Source organism: Hypanus sabinus, chromosome 3, assembly GCF_030144855.1.
Source record: "Hypanus sabinus isolate sHypSab1 chromosome 3, sHypSab1.hap1, whole genome shotgun sequence".
NCBI classification, from domain to species: domain Eukaryota; kingdom Metazoa; phylum Chordata; class Chondrichthyes; order Myliobatiformes; family Dasyatidae; genus Hypanus; species Hypanus sabinus.
This window is the reverse complement of record NC_082708.1, coordinates 69,783,113-69,806,498: the sequence shown is the minus strand read 5'-3', so window position 1 is coordinate 69,806,498 and position 23,386 is coordinate 69,783,113. Positions and strand designations below refer to the sequence as shown.

General features: G+C 40.3%; 1 protein-coding gene across 1 annotated transcript in view; it reads right to left on the bottom strand.

Moving 5' to 3' along the window:
* Nucleotides 1-6,706: 6,706 nt before the first annotated feature.
* The window catches only part of fat3a (FAT atypical cadherin 3a), a 570,475-nt gene continuing 553,795 nt past the window's right edge, over nucleotides 6,707-23,386 (bottom strand). Inside the window, exons 28-30 of the mRNA XM_059964604.1 lie at nucleotides 14,244-14,306; nucleotides 11,331-11,366; nucleotides 6,707-9,823 (exon numbers count right to left, since the gene is read on the bottom strand). Coding sequence (XP_059820587.1) covers nucleotides 9,207-9,823; nucleotides 11,331-11,366; nucleotides 14,244-14,306 — 716 coding nt within the window. The 3' untranslated portion in view covers nucleotides 6,707-9,206. The remainder of the gene's footprint in view (nucleotides 9,824-11,330; nucleotides 11,367-14,243; nucleotides 14,307-23,386) is intronic.

Genomic DNA, 23,386 nt, shown 5'->3' with positions numbered 1-23,386 from the left:
TCTGTCTGTGTCACTGGTGCCAATATGTACCAAGACTTCTGGCTGCTCATCCTTGCCCTTGAGAATATGATGGACCAATCTGCAACATCCCTGATCCTGGCATCAGGGAGGCAACATACCATCCGGAAGTCTTTATCACGCCCACCGAACCTTGTCTCAGTTCCTCTGCTTAAGGAATCTCCTATGACCACTGCAGTCCTCTTCACTCTTTGCTCTTCTGAGCTCCAGCACCAGACTCAGTGCCAGAGACCTGGTCATTGTGGCTCCCCCTGGTTGGTCGTCCCCCTCAATAGTATCTAAAGTTTTTTAAAAACTTATTATTGAGTGGAAACAGCCGGGGATGCAGTGCTAGCCAGACGTGCACCTGGTACATCTTTAAGGAAAAAGCTGAACTAAACAAGTTAATTAATTAGGTGCTGCCCAGGGTGATTTGAGTATCTCAGAAACTGCTGATCTCCTGGGATCTTTACGCACAACAGACTCTGGAGTTTACAAAGAATGGTGCCAAAAACTAAAAAAAAACATCCAGCAAGTGGATTTAACAAGATGTCTTCGCTCACAGAACAGCAACTCGCTGGATGTTCTTTTTTAGTTTTTGGCACCATTCTTTGTAAACTCCAGAGTCTGTTGTGCGTAAAGATCCCAGGAGATCAGCAGTTTCTGAGATACTCAAATCACCCTGGGCAGCACCTAATTAATTAACGTTTAGTTCGGCTTTTTCCTTAAAGATGTGCCGGGTGCACTCCGGCTAGCATTGCACCCCTGGAAACAGCCACAGGTGGATTATGCACTGGGTGTGTGTTTCCCCTCCTTCTTCTGACCGTCACACAGTTATCTGGTCTCCTGCAGCCTAGGGGTGACTACCTCTCTGTAGTTCCCATTGCCACCTCATTCTCCTGTATGAGCCGAAGGTCATTGAACTGTAGGTCCAGCTCCTTAATACGTTCTCTCAGGAGCTGCAGCTTGGTGCAAATGTGTTCATCTGCGAGACTGGACGTCTTCTAGACTTCCCACATCCTATACAGAGTACAGAACACTGCTCCAGAGCCTATCTCACTAATCTGCTATGCCCTAACGGATGCAGAATGAACAAATAAGGTCAGAGGGAGAGAATAACTTACAAGACAATTTACCTCACCCAAACCTGATGAGCCAAAGCCACTCCAAAACAATGGCCGCTCTGCTTGCACTTTAATTATTCTTATTGCCCTTTCTAATAAATCTCTCTTGCTGATTGGTCTCCCCTCAAAACTTCCACAAAACTCTGCCTTCAAAATCTTGATTTCCACCCGGATTAAGAATGAGCTCTTTTCATGGCCTATGGTGTGGATTACCCAATTCTGTGGTGTTCCATTTGTAATTACAGTACTGTGCAAACGTCTTGGCACTCTAGAACTTTTTATGTTAATTTTGTTTTTGATGTCTATTTTTTGTCTTCTGCATTAGTGTGTCAGTAGAAAAGAGCAAATTTTAGATTTCCAAACATTTTCCAAAAAATTAAATGTTAGAGAATTTTTGTATTTCTTTAAAGAAAGCAATACATTAAGTAATAGACCACTTTTCAAGTAAAAACTTGATTACTTTGTAAATATATAGCCAGTGCATGATTAAATGAAAAAAATAAACAGGATGCAATGATCAATGAACACACACAAAATGCTGGTGGAACACAGTAGGCCAGGCAGCATCTATAGGAAGGAGCATTGTCGAAGTTTCGGCCAAGACCCTTTGTCAGAACAAACTGAAAGAAAAGATAGTAAGAGATAGTAAGATTTAGTTGAGATTTGCAAATCTCTTACTATCTTTTCTTTCAGTTAGTTCTGACGAAGGGTCTCAGACTGAAACGTCGACAGTGCTATAGATGCTGCCTGGCTTGCTATGTTCCACCAGCATTTTGTGTGTGTTGCTTGAATTTCCAGCATTTGCAGATTTCTTCATGTTAATGATCAACGAACTGATTATACGAAAGAGAAATGGGTTGAGAAGGAATCAAACTAAAAGGTGAGAATAATCAATTCTTACACCAAGGCAAGAGTGAGCATAGTACCAAGACACAAGGTGATCATCCTGCATTAACAAGGTCTCTTCCAATCAGAAATTTTGCTGCAGACAGGAGGTTCAAGGTCTGCTGTCCAAGCTCTTCGGAAGAAGCACACGGAAATTGGCAAGGTTGAGGCCGAGAAACACAGTGGTTGGCCATGGAAACTGAGTGCAGCAGGGGAGAGATGCATCAAACTGATGTCCCTTCTGAGTCAGAAGTCATCCAGCTCTGCTGTCAGCTCTGAACTCACAAAACCCAAGTATACCCTTCTATGGTCCAAAGAAGTCTTGTCAGAAATGTTCTTCGTGGAAGAGTTGCTGCCAAAATAGTCATTCCTTCAAAGTGGAAGCAAAGCGAAGAGACTCACCTACACACAAAACACAAGGACTGAGGTATGGAACAATGACAGCAAGTATTCTGGACTGACTAGTTGAAGTATGAAAATTTTCGCTCCAGTAGGAGGCAGTTTGTCTGTAGAAGAACTGGAGAGCACTACAGGGGATGAATCAGAATCAGGTTTAATATCACCAGCACAAGTTGAGACATCTGTTAACTTTATAGCATCAGAACAATGAAATACATGATAAATAAATATAGAGAAAAAAGACTGTTACATTAAGTATATATATACCTATTAAATAATTAAGTGAAAATAAGTGGTGCACAACTGAAACAGAAAGAAAAACGTAGTGAGGCACTGTTCTAGGGTTCAACATCCATTTAGAAAGTGGATAGCAGACAGGAAGAAGCTACTCCTGATTCACTAAGTGTGGGCCTTCAGGTTTCTGTACCTCCTTCCTGACAGTAACCATGAGAAGAGCGCGTGCCCTGGGTGGTGGGGTCCTTAATGATGGATGGCACTTTCCTAAGGCATCACTCCTTAAAGATGTCTTGGATACTATGCAGGCTAGTACCCATGATGAAGCTGACTAGTTTTACACTCCTGCGGCTTACTTTGATCCTGAGCAGAACCCCCCCCCCCCCTCCACCCCCCCGGCAATACCAGACAGTGATGCAGCCAGTCAGAATGCTCTCCACAGTACCATTGTAGAAGTTTTCGAGTGTTTTAGTTGACAAACCAAATCTCCTCACACTCCTAATGAAATATATCCACTGTATAGCTGCATCAATGTGTTGGGTCCAGGTTAGGTCCTCATGGATATTGACACCCAGGAACTTGAAATTGCTCTCTCTCCATTTCTGACCCATCTATGATGATTGGCTTGTGTTCTCTTATCCTACCCTTTCTGAAGTCCACAATCAGCCCTTTGGTCTTACTGATGTTGAGTGCAAGGTTGTTACTGCGGCACCACTCAACTAGCTGGTATATCTCACTCCTGTACATCCTCTTGTCACCATCTGAAGTTATGCCAACATTGGTTGTATCATCAGGAAATTTAAAGATGGCATTGAAGAGAACAGAGCAGTGAGCAAAGCGCACATCCCGCTGGTGCACCGGTGTTAATTGTCAGCGAGGTGGAGATCTGTACAGACTGTGGTCTTCCAGTTAGGAAGCTGATGATCCAGTTGCAGAGGGAGGTACAGAAGCCAGGTTCTGTAGTGTATTGATGAAGACTATGGGCATGACGGTGTTAAACACTGAGCTATAGTCAATAAACAGCATCCAGACATGGGTATGTCTGCAGCCAACAGTGAAGCACAGTGGAGGTTCTCTGGAGGTTTGGTGCTGCACTTATGAAAACGGAGTTGTTGATCTGGTCAGAATCAATGGAATCCTCAATGCCGAGAAGTACAACCAGACTCTTATCCAACACGCATTACCATTAGGGAGGGGTCTGATCGGTCCCAACTTCGTTCTGCAGTAGGACAATGACCCTAAACACATGGCCAAGGTCATAAACAATTGTGTTCAGTGAAAAGAAGAACACGGAATTCTGAAACAGATGGCGTGGCCTCCACAGTGCCCCAATCTCAACATCATTGAGACTGTCTGGGATTACCTGGAGAGACAGAAGTGAGGCAGCCATGGTTGGCAGAATTGTGGCAAGTTCTCCAAGATGCTTGGAACAACCTACCAGCCTTATAAAATTGTATGACACTGTACATAACAGAATTGATGCAGTCACACCAAATATTGATTTGGTTTAGTTATTTTTACTGTTTACTGCTCTTTGTAGTGTTATTTTTGATATCTTGAAGCTTTTCATTATTTTTGAAAGCATCTTCACTTTACAGAACTGTTGTACATCTGCCTAAGATTTTTGTAGTACCGTACATTGAAACATACAGTGAAATATATTAACTGGCAACAAATAACACAGTTCTAACACGTGCTGAGTTCAGCTTGCAAGTGTTGCCATGCCTCCGGTTCCCACAACTCACTATCCTTAACCATACATCTTTGGAATGGGGGTGGCTTGGAGCATTCTGCAGTAGTCAATTTTAAAGTTAAAGGCAAGTACGAGGATCAAAAAAGGTGCCGACAATAATAGCTGATCAATATAAATGCAATACATAAATGTTCAGTGATTGTACTTCCTTGAATCGGATGGATACCCAAGGAGGCAAAGCAATTTAGTCTTCAGAATTGGCAGTCAATCACATCAACCTGCTCACTTTTGTCTGGCTAGGGTGTTAAGCATACTAGCTCTGCACTGCCTGAATTTATGGTTGGGAGGAGGGGCAAGTGAAGACTGCCAAATGAATCACTGACATATGTATGCCCTCCCTTCTCTAATCCAATTTTACGAAGACAGGTGGAAAGTTGATCTACTACAGACTAGATGCTCTCCCAGTGCAAAGGTTCCAAGTAGTGTCATTTCCAATCCTTAAACAAGCTGGGCGATGCTGAGTGAGGCTTGTGTTCTGGGCTATGGCTGTGTCCTATTGATAACGTTTGTAAAGAACTTAAGTTTATACTTGTCTGTGCCAGTTTGTGTGCAAGTATGTTAAAGAAAATAAACCTTCTCACAAACCACAGAGCCAAGTGCATCCTTAGGTTGTGTTGGTTGTTAACACAAACTAACATTTCACTGTTTCACTGTATGGATGGTAAATAAATATGAAATTAATAACCCTAATTTACTGTATTTTATTTTAACAGATACATGAAGTCAAAATTCCATATAATGATCAAATATACCATCAGGGCTGTGAACAACCAGTCTAGTGTCTATCAGTTGCCATGGCAATGGATGGGATCCATGGCTGGTGATCACAATTTGTGAAAGGCAGAAAATAGTAACTTAAGTTTTCTGATCTTCAGTTTCTCCACGAGTGGTACCAAACATGGTACTCACAGCTTACAACTATGAAACACTAAGATAGATGTAGAGGTAATGCTGGGTGTTCCCAACATGCAGGTAGAAACTGCCTGAACTTAGAATATTGTCACCAAGGGGAAGGAGAGGAATAAGATGGGACCAGGAAGAACTGTATGGAGGACAGCACATGCATTGGCAAAACAGTTGGAAGGAAAGTGATTGCCTGTAGTTGCTTGGTTATGACTGAAAGGTGAGGATGAATCCAGGTACGAAAGGCCCAACAAATTGAAGAGATGCTGGAGGAAGATTTTTTGCTCAAACACACTAATGGCTGCAGACAATGTGAGAATAATGAGAAAAGTTAAGTACATCTTGTCACAACTACTTACCAGAGTTTCTGGAGTGATCTGGGTATGAGCCAATTTGGTTCAATGCCAGAGATAAAATCCAGATCAGAGGAATTCATATAAGGAGTTCTGGATCAGAACAGTGGACGGGCAGATAGGATTTGTTTAAATTGGCATCACGGTCTGAGCAGACACCATGGGCTGAAGGCCTTCTTTCTGTGCTGCACTGTTCCAGGATCTATGTTGTAGATATCTCTGCCTTTACAGTTGTAAACTGGCTGAAAAACATACTCTTACCTTGAGATTTCCTAACCAGGACTCCCAGAGAAAAACCTTTGACACCATTATGTAACATTCAAAAACTAAATAATGAAATAAAATAATTAATAAAAAATAACAAAACTGGGACACCTAAACAGGATAGATTACATTTTAAAAACAGTTAAACACAGTTAAATTAACTCAGGTCAATGAAAAATACAAATGATCTGGAATGTGTTTCAATCCTGTGTAGCCATTCCTCACTCAGAATGAAAGGACTCACTGGACCTGTTTCACTTCAGGTGATCTGCATTCAGTTTGTGCTGCAGTGTAGAGGAGTCAAAAAGACAGCTGTGTGGTGGTTTAGAACTTGCACATTAGTTTGGTCTGGGAGTTACAACTTCCTCACTGGTGTGAAAGTAAATGCCAGTAAATCTGTGCAGAGATTTTGTAGCAAAGCTTCATCTGCATCTAGCCTAATCTACTCTTCTGCCTCAGAGCATTAGTACTGAAAGATATCATATTAAGATAGTGTGTTGATACTTTGAGGATTCTTGGAGCCTAAGCTTGCTTATGCTGGATCAGATTCATTATTGTAGTTTACATCCCAAGGCAAGACTGTATGATCCTAGTACACAGCTTCTCTGTGACAGAATCATTTTTATATCATGGCTTCACTGATACCTGAACTACGATACCTGCTTGCTCCCAAACTCACTCTCTCTACAAGTACTTAACAGAACAAAAAAAACTTGCAAAGCCTAATTGAATAGAAAACTCAGTAGAGATACTTGCAACTCAAATGAAGTGAGTCACTTTTGTAGAAAACTCAATAACTAACTAAAAACATATTTTATTGTTACATAAACATAAGAAATGTAGCGGCAGTTAAAAATCAATCTGTACAATACACAAATGAATCATAAAATACTACAGTTTTTAATACTGCCAACAACACCTATAGCACAGCTGATCATTGAAATAGATCCAAGTTTTGATGGCATCTGAATTCCTTTAGTGACACTTACAAAACAATCTTATCCTTTTGCACTAATTCGCCATGTTTTGTCAAAGTCTTAGCACATTCATAATAACAATTCAAGACACAATCCTTAGCATTTTGCCTCTTGTGACCACAAAATACATGAAAAGATTAGCTGAATTCCTTCCAAAGAATTACGCAGCTGCCTGTTCCGATTTCACCATACTGAAAAGCTCCGGCAATGATAAAAGTAGGATTTGTGTTATTAAAATGAGCTGTATGGATTTTGTTGATCAATTTACAATCCCTTCTCTTTAAAAACAGTTCATCAATACTAATCAGTCTCTGCTTTGGAGTGATATTTCACTTTTATCAGCAAAAAAATCAAGGCATCTCAGAACACATTAAATATCTACAAAAGCTTGCAAAATTTGAACATCCCAATCTATACCTATATACACTTTATACAAACGTTTTAAGCACATAAACTTGCATCTTTACAAAGCTTGTTAACAGCAAGTAGAAAATAATACACAACATGACAACAGTTTAATACAATACTACAAAAAGCTTAGAAATTTTGAGGCATATCAAATTTCGTGACTTTCTAAAATGCAGTGCCAACGATCCACAGCTGCTGTAAGATAATTTACATACAAATAAACAAATTAGAGTCCAAATAGACCCACATTTCAGTGGCATTGTAGCTTTGTGAATACATGGAACGAAGTCTAAAGGTGCATGAAAAAATATATTTTCTTCATATTTTGTTCCAGCTATGAATGGTAACAAAGCAGGTTTGTTGGTATACTTAACGGCAGGAAATAGTGAGTTAAACCAAACTTACTTCAACCATGATCTCCAGCATCCAAGGAGATGGCTGACATTTAAATTATATGATTTACTTGAGATTTCAATCCAAATACTGCATGTGCAAATATCCAGGGGTAAATCTATATGCTGAGTCTTTACTCTGCATTTAAAAGAACTCCTTAATCAGACTGGTAACACTGTTTTAGTATTGACAATACTTAATGATGAATAATTTTCTGACTTAACAGGCTGTAAAAAGATTTAATTTCCATTATTAAATTGCAAAAAGCAGCTTTGCTGAATGTAGGTTGATTAAAATAATTTTCCCTTGCAATACATTCATTAAAACTTACCACATCTATGCCTTCGAAAGTGTTAATTTGTATATTGTCGATTTATCAGGAATACTCTAAAGATTATACAGCTATAGCTGTGACAATGTTGTCCAATAATAGCTAGACTTGACAAGAACTAAATTCTGAAAATGACTTTCATTTAATTTTAGAGATGTTCCTCTGTGTTCCTCTCAACAAACCAACACACCTCAAGCTGTACCTACCTCATGGTCATAAGACATGAGCTTTTCAAATAGGTCCTTAGACCAGATAATTAAAAAACACATTTATTCCAAATTACATCAGTTTGCAGTGCAATTTTAATTTCTCATTTATAGTTACAAAATCTCCTGCTCCAGTGTTCATGACTGTCTTAAAATTTAACCGTGACTGCACTTTCTTTGCAAGTTAATTCAAGCTAAATTCTATGTGCTTTGATATAGAAAAGACATGTACAAAAGGTTGTGGCAATTAGAACATTTTGGAACGTAGAGTAGAGGCAAGTTGGATTTTGGCTAGGTATCTTGGGTAGGATATTACTTTTTATACTGGCAAATGCTTTGTTTTTCTACATTACTTTAACTTATCACTATCAGTCGCTTAATTTAGGACTGCAAGCATACATTCCAGGAACTGAAAGAGTGCACGGTGGATTGGTAAACAAGTACTGCAGTTCTTTTGAAGTTCTGCCCACACGGTTACTACAGTTGACTACCCAATGGTTTACTTCATCATAATTTTAAGAAAGTGCCATTACTATTTACTTCATTGCTTATGTTTTGGAATTATCAATATGATCTGTAATTAAGTGATTAAAATTTTATTCTACCAGATGGTCATTTCTCCTACATTATCAAATGTATTTCCAAATGGATGACACCTAGAATTCCATTGTTAATGGCAATATCCTTCTGCACTTTTAGCTCCAATGTGAAATTGGCTTAAAACCAAACCATTGGCTGATCTATTAAACAAAAAACAATTATTTTGAGCCATTTTAGAAAGAATATGCTCTGGACATACAACAATGAAACTTAGCTCCCAACTGGGAGGAAATAACTCATTCTGCTCTTCGTGTCCATCATTTCTTCCGGTTGTACAGTAAATATTCCATGAAATGGTCTTTACCTTCCTGGCACTGCACCACTTTATTCTCAGTGTCTCTTGACTGGTTTCAATTTCTTATAGATTTTGAAGGAGTCATCATACCTGTGTCTGGTACTGAGATTCTACAAAAGAGATATGATTATTAAAATTGACTTCATCGCCACTTTCATAGTCACTCATCACTATTTCAGAATCATCGAAGCCACAACTTGTTGACATATCTGATGATGATGCATTTGTTGTTGTGTGCATTGGAATTGTCATATTGTCAATGATGACTTTCTCCAAGTCTTTGTTTGAACCTGCACGAAATGCGCAATAGTCTCTGCCACCTTGGGCACCACCAGTCTCGCCATCTGCTGGCAACTGGTGAGGTGGAAGATACTGGCTGGGATGGAAGTGCGGTCTTCTTCGGCCATTGGAGGTCAAGGTATTTGTTGCTGATGTGGTATTGTGTGGTTGGAGGATCTCATATTGATCCTGGTAATCTTCTGGGAGGGGAGGAGGAAGTTGGTCCTGACTCAGGAATTCCTCATCTTGAGGAGGTGGGTAATCATTGTCTATGTCATATCCACCGAGGTAGTAGTCTGTATCCAGCGCTGTCACATTCTCATGACGCACAGGTGCAGCATCAGCTACTTCATAATGTGGCACTTCTTGAATATTAGGTAGTCGAGTGCTTGGCATCCAGTCTGAAGTATCCCAATGATATGCTACATTGAAACAATACAAAGACAAATTCATTATTACAAACAGCTTGACAGCTATTGGTAACGTCACCCCGTTTTGCTGCTATTCTAAGAGGTCTGAACATCATGCATGCATGCTCTTGCTGAGTTCAGTTCCTATTATGATATACAGCTTGGTGGAATTTGATTCACTGCTTTGATTAAACATGTTGGATAACAGTAGAATCATATAACTCCCCCCCCCATTGGTGACATTTATCAGGTTTATTGTATGGGAAGGGCTCGATGCATTCATTGTTGAGGATCCCCTACCACCCATCCCACAATCTGAAGCATCAGAATTAGGATTGCCAGACTTGGTGATAGATCTTTCCCCCAGGTTGTGGGACAAATGAATATCCTGCCACCACCGATGTCTCGTTACTAGGATAATGAGCTGTTTACCTGTCCTGTGCACTTCACAGGCATTTTGAATATTTTATTAACTTACTTGTGGTAATATTTTGCTTTATCTGCTGTGTGTGGTACATATATGAACTGTGGGTACAGTGTAGTCCAGAGGAATGTTGTTTGGTTTGGACAATCAACTTGAACATGATATTGGATTTAAAATAAAACACGATATGCTTTCCAGTATATTTTGCATATCTTTACTCATAGATCTGGTTATCCCAAGGAATTTTCTGATGTGCTATGATCCATTCACAGCATTCTTGGATATCTGATGATCAAAAGGATATTTTCACATTGCAGTTTCTCACAATGAAAATGTCTATGTCTCTCTGTTGAAACTTGGTCAGCTAATATATGCATCGCAACCACTGTGTAAATCGTACGGGAAATATGTTTTGCGAAATGTACAAATAAATGATCAAATATAATTTATTTTCTGTCAAATATAGAAGACATTGTATTGTTACTTCTTTATCATCCTTCTGAGCAGGCTATTACCAGAAATATATTTCTACAGTATGTATAGTATTTGTGCTTCCATATACAGGATAAAGACACTTACAACACTGTGATTTCAGTCAAGCTCATGCAAAGGCCAACCAAAATCAGCATGCATATTCAAATCAGCCACTTCTTACTGCTAAAGCTGAATACTGATAAAATATAGCTGAACTAGTTTACTGTTGAATCATGCATTTCATTTTATCAATTCAGTTACACACTTCTAATGAGAGTAGTGATAACTGATGCTTAAATCCATAATTTTAAAGAAGTTTCTTCAGCTTAGTATTAAAGACGTCACTCTCCTGTTTAAATAGCTGCAGACTGATTTAAATTAACTGAAAGGTTGAAATACATTATTCCAACGAAAGGAGTTCAGCCCAAAGGTCAACAAAACCAGTACGGTATTCAAATGCAAATCCATGCCCTTGCAGATAATTTTGTATTCTTGCTCTGTGAGGCACAATGACACGCCTCACAGTTTATGCTGTGAGCATGCATAAAACAAGGCAAATGTTATTTAACACAGAAGAAATGGGGTGCATTAACAACCAGAATGCAAATGTCTGGGAGTCACCTCTGTTGTAGTTCTGCCCCTCCTCCATAAGGGACACTGTTAGGTGGAAAGTGAAAAATAAGTGAGTGGTTAAAAATAACACTCAATTCACCATTATAATACAGCCAGTAGACACTGCAATAGCTATAAAAGACAGCACAGTAAACCATTATTCATGTATTTAGCCCAAATGCAAGGAGCGTGGTGTTCCTATTTGTTTTGCTATCTTTATGTAAGAATCCTTTAAAAGTTTAAATAACAGATCTATTACAGAGCAGATGAGAATTTATAATCTCCAATCTAATTCTACTATAATATGAATCATGAACATAAATCATAGATTTGTACTTTGTATTAATAAGTTGTTAATTGACACCCTTTAATAGATCAACCTCAACAAATGATGTAATAATAAATTGTACATGTCCAGAACCCAATATTCCAATTAATAGGATTTAGGCCAACAGACAGGTCTTACATTAATATAATGCGACACAAAGATATCCATAAAACGTCAGTTATGCAAATGGAACATCCAGGGAAACTGGGACTAATAATTCATTGTTGCCACTGATACATGCATATTTTACTTTATGTTTCATTTGAAACATCTAACTTATTTATGCTGCATCTTCCCCAAGGTTAAAATAGAAACTGTATTTTGTTAGTTCCATCAAAATTTATTGTATAGCAGAATCAGATTCTTTTACTGTATGTCTTTAAGTGGGGTGGAATAGCATGTTTTCTTATTAATGAAAAGATCTACTTAAGAATTTCAGTATTCACAAAATGCTAAAAAAAAAGTCCATATTAAAAACACTTCAGTGAAGCAAGACTTACATTAATCTGTTCACTCTAGGTGCCAAACATTCTGGAAGAACACTCCAAGTATATTACTCATAATGATCAATTGTTTAAATCAAATACTTCTATATATCAGTGCAGTTAAGTTGCCTGAAATTCATTTAGCCACTTTAAGGCAATGTTAATGATCACAAAGATTGAATTAGTAAAGAATTACTTTGCATTTCACGACATTCCCCTGGGTTTTCTCCAGGTCCTCAAGTTTCGTTCCACAGTCCAAAGGCATACCAGTTAGTAGGTTAATTGGTCATTGTAAATTGTCCTGTGATTAAGCTAGGATTAATCAGGGGTTGCTGGGCGGTGCGGTTCAAAGGGCTGGAAGGACCTATTCTGTGCTGTTTTCCTAAATGAATAAAATGTTATTGAATATTGAATGCTACTATAGCAGTGATTAAAATGACAATGGGAGTGCCATTAATAGGAAAGCTGTTGAAAAGTGCCAAGTCAGGCAAAGTAGGGTGAAGGGTTCCTTTTATGTCATCTGATGTCCTAAAAATATTTAACGATGTCAGTACATCAACATGAAAAGCTTGTGTTTTATTGTATGTTAGCAGACATTAATAAATGTGCTGAAGCACCAGAGAATGGCAGAAAAATGTCTCCCATAAAAACATCAAATACAATATTTTACTGCACTAATAATATTGCAAATCATCCCAAAATACATTTCAGCAGAATTGAAAAACACAAATCTGCAACAGCTCAAATAAAAAAGAAATGCTCAATATGATAATTTTAAAGAGCATCTTTAAAGGATAGGAAGAGGTGGAGAGGTAAGAAAGTGGAAAGTTTTAGGATTGAAATTAAAAGTGTAGGGCACCAGAAACTGCTGTTAATAATGAAGTAAAGAAAACTGAGTTTCTATACAGAGCCAGATTTGGAGGAGTGCAAAGGGGAAAAAAAAGGTTTGTAGGATTGGAGGAGCTTTTAGAGATGTGGATGACCTATTCCATGGAGGGACATGGAAATAAGAATTTGAATTTTAATACTGACCCCTGGCCATACTGGAACCTCGGCAGATTAGTAAACATGGTGGTAATGATCACTGGAACTTAGCAGCAATATTTCAATTGAGCTCAAGTTCATGTGGCTGGTAGGTGAAAAACATGTTGAGTGTAATCCGATAATCAAATATAGAAAGAAAGAAAGATCTTCCTTTACATAGAAGGGGAGACAAAATGGACTTGGGTAGGATTAGTGCAAATCCTACCTTGGGTAGGATTGAGTGATGGTCAGTGCAGACTCAGAGCATGTTTCTGTATCTCTCCGTTACTTTCTTTATTTCCTTAATTACCTCTGGTCATGCCAAAGTGATCTACACCCTAAAAGTACTTTTTGAAGTATGGGTGTAACATAGGAAACTTAACAACCAATTTGCACGTAGTGAGATAACTAGATAATCTTTATATGTTGATTCAGTTCTTATTATTATTGGCCAAGACGCTGAAAATAACTACAGCAAAACAGACAAAATGCTGGAGGAACTCAGCAGGTCAGGCAGCATCTATGGGAATGAATGAACAGACGACATTGCAGGCCAGGACCCTTCTTCAGGACTCAAAATAACTGCCCTCTTTGGGTATCAACACTATCAATGGAGTACGTGATCTGGGACAGAAGCTAAGCGGAGCGGTATTAAGGGATAAAGCCATCTTTAGGGATTCAGGAGATGTAAGGTGAACCTTAAATCTGGATTTGACAGAAGATCAACCTCAATGGACGGGGAGAAGGATGTTGTGTTCAAGCCTGAAAGTGGATTTAACAAATGGGATTGAATACAAAAGGCTAACATTCCAGCATGCAACTTCAGGTTCATGATCATGCAGTGAATAAATCACTAATCCTGTTCTTTGTTCTTTAGAAAAATCAATACAATTAGAATAGGTCAGTTAATTATGACATATTGATGTTAATACTATTGAAGTCAGATATTTTTCACAATTTTAAAGCATTGCTTAAATAAAGTATCAAAATGGATTTTTTTTAAAAAAATTGAGGTATTCTGCTTGTCTCTACTATGGCAAACATTATTTTTGCATAAGAAAAGAGAGATGAGAGCAAATTAAATACCTTCATTCTCAATTGTGTCAACCGCATCATCATTAACCAGGCGTATAACAGTCACTACTGAAGCTTTTAGGGTAGGGTAAGAGAAGGGCAAGATTAGAAAAGGAGCAATGGAAACCAGGATAAAGTTAGTAAGCAGTTTTAGCTTGATTTCTCATTTAATTGATATGAAATGTCAAATACCCAAAAGGCAAAGGCAATTATATTGCAGGTGAACATTTGAATCAACCTTATACAATGCAGTCATTTCCTTCAGAATATTTCAATTAAACTCATAGTAAAATAGAGACAGAATGGTCCAGAAATTCTATGACTTTGCACAACTTTTATCATACACTGTGTGTTGTAATTGGATCTAATACCTAATCCCTAAGCATATAGTAAGTTCCAACATTAAGCTCACAAAGTATACTTTAGAAAAAGCTAGCACAGTTGTCCGTTAGCACGGAGACTTGTACACCTGGTGCAGTGAGATCAATCAGAAAGCCATTGTGGATGATCAGAGAGGCACGTTTACAACAATAATTATCCCCTGATGATTAACGATGAGACACAGGCAGTGGTGAGGATTGATACCGGCTTAGAAGATTAAGAAGAATTGGAGTGAGAAATAGCAAAGAAACAGATCTGTAACACCCCCCCCCCCACCCCACTGCTCCCAACTACAGCAACAATAAAACTCCATTAATCTGGCACACATGACACTACTAGTGCCAGACCAGCAGATCATTCCTCCATGATTACGACCCAGTTTGGGTTTTGCCAATAGTATTCAGTTCCACTTCTTATCCCAGTTTTGGTCTGACAACCAGACAGCTGAATTCTGACGGCCACATAAGAGTGACCGCACCAGGCCAGCATTTGACCATTCACCAAACTAAAAGTAATTCCCTATTCCATTATCTTTAAAAAATCTCTTCAATGCAGCTACCTGCTTCTATCTCCCATTTCTAATTTCTTCACAACTGCTCCCATTGCCAGTTTATCTGCTGCTGGTGACACATTCTATCAAGTCGTGAAACAGTTTTAAATCTGATGCAAACAAGAGGAAATCTGCAGATGCTGGAAATTCAAGCAACACACACAAAATGCTGGTGGAACGCAGCAGGCCAGGCAGCATCTATAGGAAGAAGCACTGTCGATGTTTCGGGCTGAGACCCTTCGTCAGGACTAACTGAAAGGAAAGGTAGTAAGAGATTTGAAAGTAGGAGTGGGAAGGGAAACTGCAAAATGATAGGAGAAGACCAGAGGGGGTGGGGTGAAGCTAAGAGCTGGAAAGGTGATTGGCAAGAGGGATACAGAGCTAGAGAAGGGAAAGGATCATGGGACAGGAGGCCTAGGAAGAAAGAAAGGGGGAGGGGAGCACCAGAGGGAGATGGAGAACAGTCAGAGTGATGGGCAGAGAGAGAAAGAAAAAAAAAGCAGAGGGAAAAAAACTAAATATATCAGGGATGGGGTTAGAAGGGGAGGAGGCGCATTAACGGAAGTTAGAGAAGTCAATGTTCATGCCATCAGGTTGGAGGCTACCCAGCTGGTATATAAGGTGTTGTTCCTCCAACCTGAGTGTGGCTTCATCTTGACAGTAGAGGAGGCCATGGATAGACATATCAGAATAGGAATGGGATGTGGAATTAAAATGTCTGGCCACTGTGAGATTCTGCTTTTCCTGCTATCTCTTCCCACCGATCTCCCTCCTGGCACTTGTCCTTGCAAGCAGAACAAGTGCTACAACTGCTCTTACACTTCCTCCCTCACCACAATTCAGGGCCCCAGACAGTCCTTCCAGGTGAGGCGACACTTCACCTGTGAGTCGGCTGGTGTGGTATACTGCATCCGGTGCTCCCAGTGTGGCCTTTTACATATTGGTGAGACCCGACGCAGACTGGGAGACTGTTTTGCTGAACACCTACGCTTGGTTCAGAATCCTCTTCAATGTCCATCTATAGAAACTTACATACCAAATCTCCTCAGGCTCCTAATGAAATAGATGCACTAGTGAGCTTTCTTCCTGTTTGCATCAATGTGTTCGGCCCAAGTACAATCTTCTGATACATTGACACCCAGGAATCTAAAGTTGCTCACCCTTTCCACTACTGACCCCTCAACAAGGACTGGTGTGTGTTTTCCCACTTTCTTCTTTAAGTCTACAATCAATTCCTTGATCTTGCTTATATTGTCCAAGGTTGTTGTTGTGACACCATTAATCAGCTGACCTATATAACTCCTGTAGGACTCCTTGTCGCTATCTGAGATTGTGCCAACGACAGTGGTGTCATCGACAAATTTAAAGATAGTGTTTGAGCTGTGCCTAGCCACACAGTCGTGAGTGCAGAGAGAGTAGAGCAGTGGGCTAAGCACGCATCTTTGATATACCTGTGTTGAATGACAGCAAGGAGAAGATGTTATTTCCAATCTGCTTTGACTGTGGTCTCCTGATGAGGAAGTCAGACAGAGGTACAGAAACATAAACTTAGAAACCTAATGATTAATACTGAGGGGCTAAAGGTACTGACTGGCAAATTGCAATTTATAATCAGCAGATGATGTACGTTTAAGTGCTCTCAAGCGGAATGAAGACCCAGTGAGATTGGATCCGCTGTAGACGTGGTGTGGCGGTAGGTGAATTGCAGCAGATCAGCTCCTCGCTCAGGCAGGAATTCATTCTTGGAATAATCTCTCAAAACACTATTATGGCAGCTGTGAGTGCTACTGGCCGGCAGTTGCTAAGGCAGCTCGCACTGCTCTTCTTGGGCAATAGTATGAATACTGCCCTTTTGAATCAGGTGAGAACCTTAGACTGTAGCAGTGAGAGGATGGATATGTCCTTGAACACTCTAACCAGTTGGTCAGCACGGGTTTTCAATACCCCACCAGGTACATCATTGGGGCCTGATGTCTTGTGAGGGTTCACCTTCTTGAAGCATGAAGCATTCCTTATGGTGGTGTAACAGTGAACAAGTGGTTCCACAGATGACACATTAGAGGTAGTTTATCAGCGACTTCTTTAAGCTGGCATGGTTGAAGTCATCTGCAGTGATTGGGAGGCATCGGGGTGCCTGTCCTGACTGCTGATCACCCTGGCCAGCTCCTCCAGTACAAGCCTGACTTCTTCCAGGGGTGGAATGTATATTGCAACCCCCCAGAATGATGGCAAAGAACTCACTTAGCAGATGGAATAGACATTTGTGTATCATGATGAGTTAATAATGAAGCAAATGCCATTGCCTCTGCCTTTACTTTTACCTGCTTCCACCATCTGGACCACGTACTGGAAGATAAAGCCCTTGGTTTGGAGAGATGTGTATGGAATGCTGGGGCTGAGCCATGTCTCTGTGAAGCAGATTACTCAACAGCCCCTGATATCCCTCTGGTAATGAAGATGACTCTGAGGTCTTCCATTTTATTTTCCAGTAACCATACATTAGCTGGGAGGATGGTGGTTGCCTTAGGGCCTTATGCTTCAGTTTTACCTGGAGCATTCCCATTTTCTGAGAGAATAGAGATGTTCTCTGGGCTTCCAGCTGCTGCACATACCTCAAAAGGTGCTGAAACTAATTGAATTAAGCTAGTATTCCCTCAAGAATAAATTATACAGTAATGATCTATAGTGAAATGATTAAACTGATTAAGGAATTTATAGGATGGGCAGTCTTAACAATTCTTCTGTGAGGCAAGACTTGAACAACAGGGCAGAAACAAAATTAAGTCTCCAAAAAGTTAATTGTCAATTGATTGTGGTTTTAATTGCACCTTTAAACAACAATACTGTTTACAAGAAAATGCTTGGACTTTTATTTTGAATAGTCCATTGGAAAATCCTTGGTTTTAATAATGTGTAGTGATATTTAAACTTTCATAAAACTTAAATTCCTGTGGAATTAATGCCAGCTCTAAAATTTATCAGCAACCCATATTACCTTGGAATCTCATTATCAGCTGGGTAGACCATTGTGATGAAGTTGGTTATGTTATATGTCAGCTGTTAGCTTCTCTCTTCCCCTCCCCCCACCTCAAACTTTCCCCTTTCATACCTTGGGTCAAGTGCTGGAGGTTAGCTCTATGGGAATGCCCGATGGCTGACAGTGTTTGGCAAAGAAAGGAGGGGATGGGGTACAAGAAGCTTTATAGCATGTGGTCGTCCATAACCCAGGGGAAGGCAATGCAAAATCAATTTCCTGTACATGTTGGCTAACTGCAACAAATTTTAAAACGTGCTAATCTCTGATCCTACTGATCGCATACTTTAACGGCACCCAATTTAAACTGCTCTGCTTAAAGCCAGAACTCAGCCTGTCATGAGCAATACCAGAAATACTGCTTATACAAAGAGTAGAGGAAATCAGGCACAAGTTTCTCAAAGCTATTAAAGTCAGATGAATTGAAAATAACAATATGATACTGACGCTTTTTTACTTTTATTTCATTGAGATACAGCACAGAGTAAGCCCTTTGAGTTATGCCAGGCAGCAACCCCCACCTCCCCCGATTTAACCCTGTTCTAATCATGAAACCACTTACAGTGATCAATTAACCGACCATCTGGTATGTCTTTGGACTGTGGGAGGAAATCAGAGCACCCAGAGGAAACCCATATGTTCACAGATAGAATGTACAAACTCTTTACAGGTAATGGTGGGAATTGAACCCAGATTGCTTGTACTGGAATGAATTGTGCTAACCACTACACTACCACGTCATTTTCTTTTAAGTAGGTTTAGGGAACTAAGGCAGGTAAATGGAATTGTGATACAGAATAGCCAGGATCTAATTAAACGATGCAAAAGGCTAGAGGGGGCTGAGTGGTGTTGTTCCTACATGAAATTTTCCAAAGGCAGAGTGCAGTGGATCTTGCTGGGCCAGTTTCCCTGACTAGCTTTGTCATAACCTCACACCTGGAAATACATTGTCTGTCCACATCTGGACTAGTGCTCTACTTATCTGAGTAGAATAGTGTGGGCGGAGCAGCAATAGAACCAGACGGGGTACAGCAATGAGCCAAAGGGACTTGGCCCAAAACGTCGACTGTATTCTTTTCCATAGATGCTCCCTGGCCTGCTGAGATCCTCCAGCATTTTGTGTGTGTTGCTTAACTGCCCCCGAAACTCTACTGAAAGATTCCCATGTTTGGGTAAGCTAGCCGTGGGGTTTGGCTAGCTACAAAGGATGAACTAATAAGATAGTTTCAAGTTTTGGACAGTTAAAGGCAGTTAAAACAATTTTAAAATAAAATAAAATTAAATTAATGTACATAATTTATTTTATAAATACTTTCATTTTATCTATGCTCTAGGCTTACAAACCATTGCAATAATGGGGATTCTGATCCTGGGCCAGGTTGGTTCATCCAGCAGCATGATGGCTTTGACTTTCTGCATTAGTCCCCAAGGTCTGGATATTTATGTGTGACAGCACACATACCCCAAGCCTGGAACTTACTGCAATTTCAACAACTAAACATGATGGTTCCAATCAAATTCCTGACAATATCCAATTTGTGGTAAGACAAGAAATTAGTCCAATCACTAATAATAAGAACAGATAAATGTTCCAAACACTTGGAAAAGTCCGAGGCAATCAGTGCAGCTTTCCAGAAGATAACTCCGCAAAACCATGCCTGACACTTTAAATTAAGCCTGTCTGCAGTCATTTTCAAGCTTACAAAATTTCACTACACCTAATTCCACAGATAGAAATCAGTTTTGTTAGCATTTTTAATTGTCTTGCTGATCTGCAATGTTGCCTACAATGATTTGTTCTCCCTCCTCCCCACCCCACTCCGTTTCTGATCACTTGTTCGCCGATTTCCAATTCAGCAAGACTGCAAATCTTAAAATTCTCATTCTTGCTTTAAAATTCCTCTCCCCCCGTGAGCAGTACCATCTCTACAATCCTGTTGGTAATTGTAGCAGTGGTTAAACCACTGGTCCTGAAAACTGATTTGGTAAATTAGTTTAAATCCCATTATGGAAGTTAGGGAATTTTAAATTGCTTACTTAAGTAATTAAAAAAAACCTAATATCACAGCTTGGTGACCATGAAGTACACTGGACTCTCTTTTATAAACCTGTTCTCCATATCCAGTTTAGCTGATGTGTGAATGTAGACCCTCAGCCCACATTGACTTTTAACAGCCTTCTAAATCAAAAAGCAAGTCACTCAGTTATACCAAGCCCCTGCAGAGATTAGGAATTGGAGCAGATTTAATACATATATCATAAGCAGACAGGGATTTTTAGCCTAGTATCTAAAATTAACACTGCAGAACTAAGGAATCAATTTCAACCTGCTTAAGGCTGCTGTCAGAGCCATTCCAATCATGCCATTGCAAAACTAAATTCTAAACAATGGAAAATCTGAACTTCAAACTCACATGTTAAGAGTTCGGCATATGTTAAAGCAGATTTTATGAATCTAAGATTTGCTTAACTGACTTCAACAGAGGCCCTGCCTCAAAAGCTGTTTACTAAGTAAAGCATTGAGGGATGCCTTGAGGTTATAAAAAATGTGAATAAAAACAATAGACAAGAAATTCTATTGGAAAAAAAACATTTGCACCCGTGTTTATAACGTACGTAACACATATCACCTGAGCATATTTTGTGATCTTACTGAATGGTAAAGCAGGCTGGGAAAACCAAATGGACAAATCTCGCATTAACTTCTCAAATTAAGATGGGATTTTGTTTGGGCAGATTTGACTTATCAGAAATGCTCCTCCTCACACCAGCACTGAATGCTATGAACAGTCTACCAGCTAACTAAACAGCTTTTGGCAAAATTCAAAACAGCAGGATTTTTCTCCAGCTTTTCTGTCAATGTTCATATGCTGTTCAACGCTTTGTATTGAAGGCTCCTATGATTAAATTGAATGTTTGGGGCATTAAGAATATTCTGAGATATGGTGCAATGTAAGTTCAAAGAGAAGGGGAACTATCATAAAAGCATGGTACTATAAAACACTCACTGACTAGTGTCAGAGGTTTGCTAGTGAGGCTTGCGCATTGATTACTTTCTTGGAAACGGTTCATGATGTTCGTGATGTGGGAACAAAACATAGAATAAAGAAGAAGTGGCAGTTGTAAAAGCTCAATTTGTTCATTAAAATATTTTTCTGTGGAGTAGATGAGATAACCATCCTCTTCCTCATGAACTGTGCTTTTGTCAAGAAGGTCTGGAAAAAGATGCAGTTATCCGGTTGAGGTTCTTCCTGAGCAACTGTGTAACAGATGACTGTGATCTATGGATTGTTCCTAGAGACAACTATCAACTGCTGCTGAAAGTGAAGGACGTGCATTAGTCTGCTGGAGACATGTCGGCTTTCCAGGGTAAGGAGACATCTGCAAGTAAATACTCTCAAGTAGTACATTCCATGTTCCACACGGCTCATGTGGAAGGGCATCCAGGACATCACCAATTACAAGACAACATCATCTGACTGTGCAGGTGATGCGCTGAATAACTTCCATGCCTGGTTTGAGGTGGAAAATGATGTGCTGGTGAGGAAGTCCACCCCTCCTACAAATGACCAGGCCGTGGCCGACATGAGAAACACCCTGTGCAGGGTCAACCCACGGAAAGCTGCTGGACCAGACAACATTCCTGGTAGAGTGCTCAGAGGATGTGCAGACCAGCTAGCAGATGTTCTCACTGACACCTTTAACATCTCCCTGATCAGCGCCACTATTCCAACATGCTTCAAGGCCACCACAATCGTCCCCGTGCCGAAGAAGTCTTCAGTGTCCTGCCTAAATGACTACCGTCCTGTTGCACTTACATCCATCATCATGAAGTGTTTCGAGAGGCTTGTCATGAGGCACATCAAGACCCTGCTGCCCCCCTCACTGGACCCCCTGCAGTTTGTGTACCGTCCCAACCGCTCAACAGATGATGCCATTGCCACCACCCTCCACCCGGCCCTAACCCACCAGGACAAAAAAGACACATACATTCGAATGTTGTCCACAGACTTCAGTTCAGCATTCAGCACAATCATCCCTCAGAAACTGATTGGAAAGCTGAGCCTACTGGGCCTGAACACCTCCCTCTGCAACTGGATCCTAGACTTCCTGACTGGGAGACCTCAGTCAGTCTGGATTGGGAGCAGCATCTCCAACACCATCACACTGAGCATGGGGTGTGTGCTCAGTCCACTGCTGTTCACTCTGCTGACCCATGACAGTGCTGCAACACACAGCTCGAACCATATCATCAAGTTCGCCGATGACACGACCAAGGTGGCTCTCATCAGCAAGAACGACGAGTCAGCTTACAGAGAGGAGGTGCAGCAGTTAACGGACTGGTGCAGAGCCAACATCCCATCTCTTAATGTGAGCAAAACAAAAGAGATGGCTGTTGACTTCAGGAGGGCACGAAGCGACCACTCCCTGTTGAACATCGACAGCTCCTCGGTAGAGATAATAAAGAGCACCAAATTTCTTGGTGTTCACCTGAAAGAGAATCTCACCTGGTCCCTCAACACCAGCTCCATAGTAAAGAAAGCCCAGCTGCGTCTCTACTTATTGCGAAGGCTGAGGAAAGTCCATCTCCCACCCCCCATCCTCATCACATTCTACAGGGGTTGTATTGAGAGCATTCTGAGCAGCTACATCACTGCCTGGTTCGGAAATTGCACCATCTCGGATCTCAAGACCTTGCAGCAGATAGTGAGGAAAGCTGAGAAGATCATCAGGGTCTCTCTTCCTGCCATCGCGGACATTTACACTACACGCTGCATCCGCAAAGGAAACAGCATTTTGAAGGACCCCATGCACCCCTCATACAATCTCTTCTCCCTCCTACTGTCTGGGAAAAGGCTCCGAAGCATTCAGGCTCTCACGACCAGACTATGTAACAGTTTCTTACCCCAAGCTAACAGACTCCTCAATACCCGAAGCCTTGACTGACACCTTGCCCTACTGTCCTGTTTATTGCCTGCACTGTTTTTGTGCACTTTATGCAGTCCAGTGTAGGTCTGTAGTCTAGTGTAGCTTCCTCTGTGTTGTTTTTTTTTATTACGTTGTTCAGTCTAGTTTTTGTACTGTGTCATGTAACACCATGGTCCTGAAAAACATTGTCTCAGTTTTACTATGCACTGTACCGGCAGTTATGGTCGAAATGACAATAAAAGTTGACTTGACTCCAATCTG